At 46.7% G+C, this 3,296-nt stretch overlaps 1 protein-coding gene across 1 annotated transcript in view; it reads right to left on the bottom strand.

Moving 5' to 3' along the window:
- T265_02742 (hypothetical protein) overlaps window positions 1-3,296 on the bottom strand; it is a gene marked incomplete at both ends in the record, with an annotated part of 27,348 nt that overhangs the window by 4,886 nt on the left and 19,166 nt on the right. The window contains 4 exons of the mRNA XM_009167057.1: window positions 1,271-1,552; window positions 1,643-1,846; window positions 1,974-2,282; window positions 2,363-2,596. Coding sequence (XP_009165321.1) covers window positions 1,271-1,552; window positions 1,643-1,846; window positions 1,974-2,282; window positions 2,363-2,596 — 1,029 coding nt within the window. The remainder of the gene's footprint in view (window positions 1-1,270; window positions 1,553-1,642; window positions 1,847-1,973; window positions 2,283-2,362; window positions 2,597-3,296) is intronic.

Below are 3,296 nucleotides of genomic sequence, written 5' to 3'. Positions count from 1 at the left end.
GTGGTTTTCGCATAGCGTCCGTGTACCCTTTTTGAAGATAGGGATAACTGTCGACATGCCCCATTCTGCAGGCACTTTCTCTTCGTCCCACATAGTACTAATAAGCTTTGTCAGGTGGGTCACCAGGGAATTTCCGCCTTCTTTGAAGAGGGCTGGACACAGACCGTCCGGTCCTGGTGCCTTCTCACGTTACAATTATGGACACGGTAGCTAGAGATCTGAAGTATGCCTGATCAACGTCACCGGCGGAACCTTGCTACAGGAATGCAACCAGTGGAGAACACTGGAAAATCACACCATTCAACTATGGCATTATCACGTATAGCTGCCACGGAACCGAAAAAAGCACATGGACGTAGATATGAACAGAGTGTCCATACCTAAACACGAACAACTGAAGAGCCTGAGCGAAGTATGAACCCTCGGGTTAAGTAGCTAATGCATTATTCTGGGGGGCAAGGGGCTCTAGAACGCCAAAGCCTCAGTACCGTACAAAATGTCACATCAAACCAAAACCGAATTACTCTGCGAACAGTATCAGTATCAAACCCTCGAACGTCGTTACGTGACACCGAATGCTCGTACGGCTCCATGGTGCCTGTGATGCACAAGGTAAGCGACGCGCTCTCCGAATGGCTGAGATGGCAAAGACAACTTGAAACAGCCAAACATAAAAGTAGTCGAATAGCGCGGGGGATCATGGGACCCCATAGTAACCGGCTCATTATCCTCCAGAGTAGAAGTGAGTTACCGCCTTCCAACGTGGTGAAAAAAATCAAGCCCTGTTGAATCATTTACCCACAATATGGGAAGTTTGGTCGTACAATGATGTAGAAAAGGATACCAGAACGAACTGTTTAGCCCCAAAAAGTATGTGATAGTGTCATGTTCAAACGACAGACCAACAGTCGATTCTGAACTGATGTAGATGTCACCATCATTCAGCTGTAACACCCTTTCGGTGCCTAGCTGCTATGCCACGCAAAGGGAGCACGACGGCTGCTGTGATACTGTCAGGTTTCCCAAGCCTAGACAGGAGAGGTCGAGACGCAGAGGGCGGGTTCGAACCACGGTCAGTAAATTCGCGCTCTAACCACTTGAGCCATCTCGCCTATGATTATTCACAACTACCAGCCTACCGTTTACCCCGTAATGTTCTAAGAATGCCACACGCAACCTACGCTCCTCAGATACGTGGACCATGGATATATTACCCGGACAGCTGATCTCTAAATAAGCAGCATGAGAACGGTGGATCCAAACAACTCACTTGTCTCCATTTCGACTCATTCACTTCTGGATCACCGTCAGCAGCCAAGTCACGACACAATTCCAAATCGCCCAGCTGCAACGCAAGATCAAACTTGTGATCCACATCCGTAGTCACACGCATAGCTTGCGATCGGAATCCTTGTTTTTCCAAAAACTGGGCAATCTTGGTTCGTTGTTCTTTCGGGATACTAGGAAAGATGGTATCGGCAGCGGAGAAATCTCCACGCATCACTGCAGTCTCATACTCTAGTACACTGAGAAGCAGAGAATAGCTAGCGATCTGAAATTGTGGAAAGAATAGACAATTGGAAGAGTGTAGGTGGAGGGCGGGATATCAACACACAGACAACGATGATAGGACCATACGCACCTGTAAATCGCGGTCACTAAGGTACACGCGATTCTCCTTTGCCAGATAGCCCAACAAATGCATGGGCCGGTCCAAGTGTGCCAAGGTGACCAACTCGCCACCAACATAATAGCACAGTCGATTGGCTGTCGTGGTGAATAGGAAAGCATCGCCATACCAGAATCCAGTATGAACTGCGACATTTACTTCACCATTAGGCACAACCTGAGAACAAAGAAGAGCGCGGAGTCAATTGGATGGAATGAAGTTTACTGTAGTAGAGGCAGAAAGATTGAGATCGATAGGGCCTTAGATAGGTGCGGTTTACGGAGGAGAGGGAGGTAGTTATTACCTGAAAGGCCTGTTCAAATCCGTCCGTATCTTCAACCGAACCCGGTGCCGGCTCTGCTTCCGGTATTGCATCAGCAGCATACCGCAGTATGAAAGCCGTTTCGTTTGTACACAATGAGACCAGCTGACCACCTTCATTCCAATACACAGCGCGTGGGCTAATATCAATGCGTCGCACCAGACGGCCCGTATTCCAATCGTAGAAAGTAAGCCCCGTAAGGGACCGAACGCCGAGCAAATGTCCACCGAATATTTGTTCAGCACCATAGTCCAGTTTGAAGGTGCGTAGCTCTTTGAATTGTTTGTATACCTGCAGAAAATGGATGAATCATAATGCTAAGCATCCGATGATACGAGTAACAATTCAAGGGCGCACTGTCAACTACCTACCTTGACAATCGCGTTGCTCTCCCGTACAGCATACATGCTGGCATCGGCCTGGGACCAGACGAATTCCTGTGCCTGACCAAAGGTTTTGTTCCGCAATGCCATGGCTGTGTAGATGATGTACTCTCCGTCGCCACATACTGCAACAAATCGGCCGTTAGCATTGTGTTCAATCGTTTGCGGGTATATTTCACTGGTACCCATATCTTTGAATGTTACGGGAAGACGTTCACCATCCTAAAATCGAGAAAGAGTAAGGTACCAAAAATCTCAGAATAACCGAATTTCGGGTTGACATGTGCTGATAGTTGCAACTGAACGTCGAGCGTCAAGCGCAGGAGAGTACAAACAACAAAATAACCAAGCGAATAATACTTTCAGGTATCAAAATCGCAACTGGGCGGAACTGACCGCTAGGTCCATTAGATGAGTGTCATAACTATATAACCCATACCTTTGCATAACTCATTAACTCGTGATTCTCACTCTATTTTCAGCTCATGTACTACAGTTATTAGACGATTAAAGCGTACATTACCTCTTCCTATTCTGTCTCCTTTCTAATCCCGTCCTGGAACTACTCGACTCTCGCAACAATTTAATCGTCTAATAAAAACGAAATGGATCATATTCTCCGACCTACGGTTTTTGATGCTGATCCACACTCATCAGATGGCATGAAACGATGGACTCATTGGTTCCGTACTTTCAAAGCCTACATTAACTCAATCAAACCCGAAGGTCTAAATAAATTGGAAACTCTCATTCGTCACATCGACCATACAGTGTACGCAGCGACTACGATTCTGCGATAACCTTGCTGGAAAAACTTTACATCCGCCCGAAAAATATCGTGTATGCACGCCATCTTTTTAGCCACATACAAACAAGAACCTGGTCAAGATGTCGACCAGTTCGTTCAAAAACTGAAATCGCT

This window comes from Opisthorchis viverrini, assembly GCF_000715545.1.
Source record: "Opisthorchis viverrini unplaced genomic scaffold opera_v5_35, whole genome shotgun sequence".
NCBI lineage: Eukaryota > Metazoa > Platyhelminthes > Trematoda > Opisthorchiida > Opisthorchiidae > Opisthorchis > Opisthorchis viverrini.
This window is presented reverse-complemented; position numbering and strand designations above follow the sequence as displayed.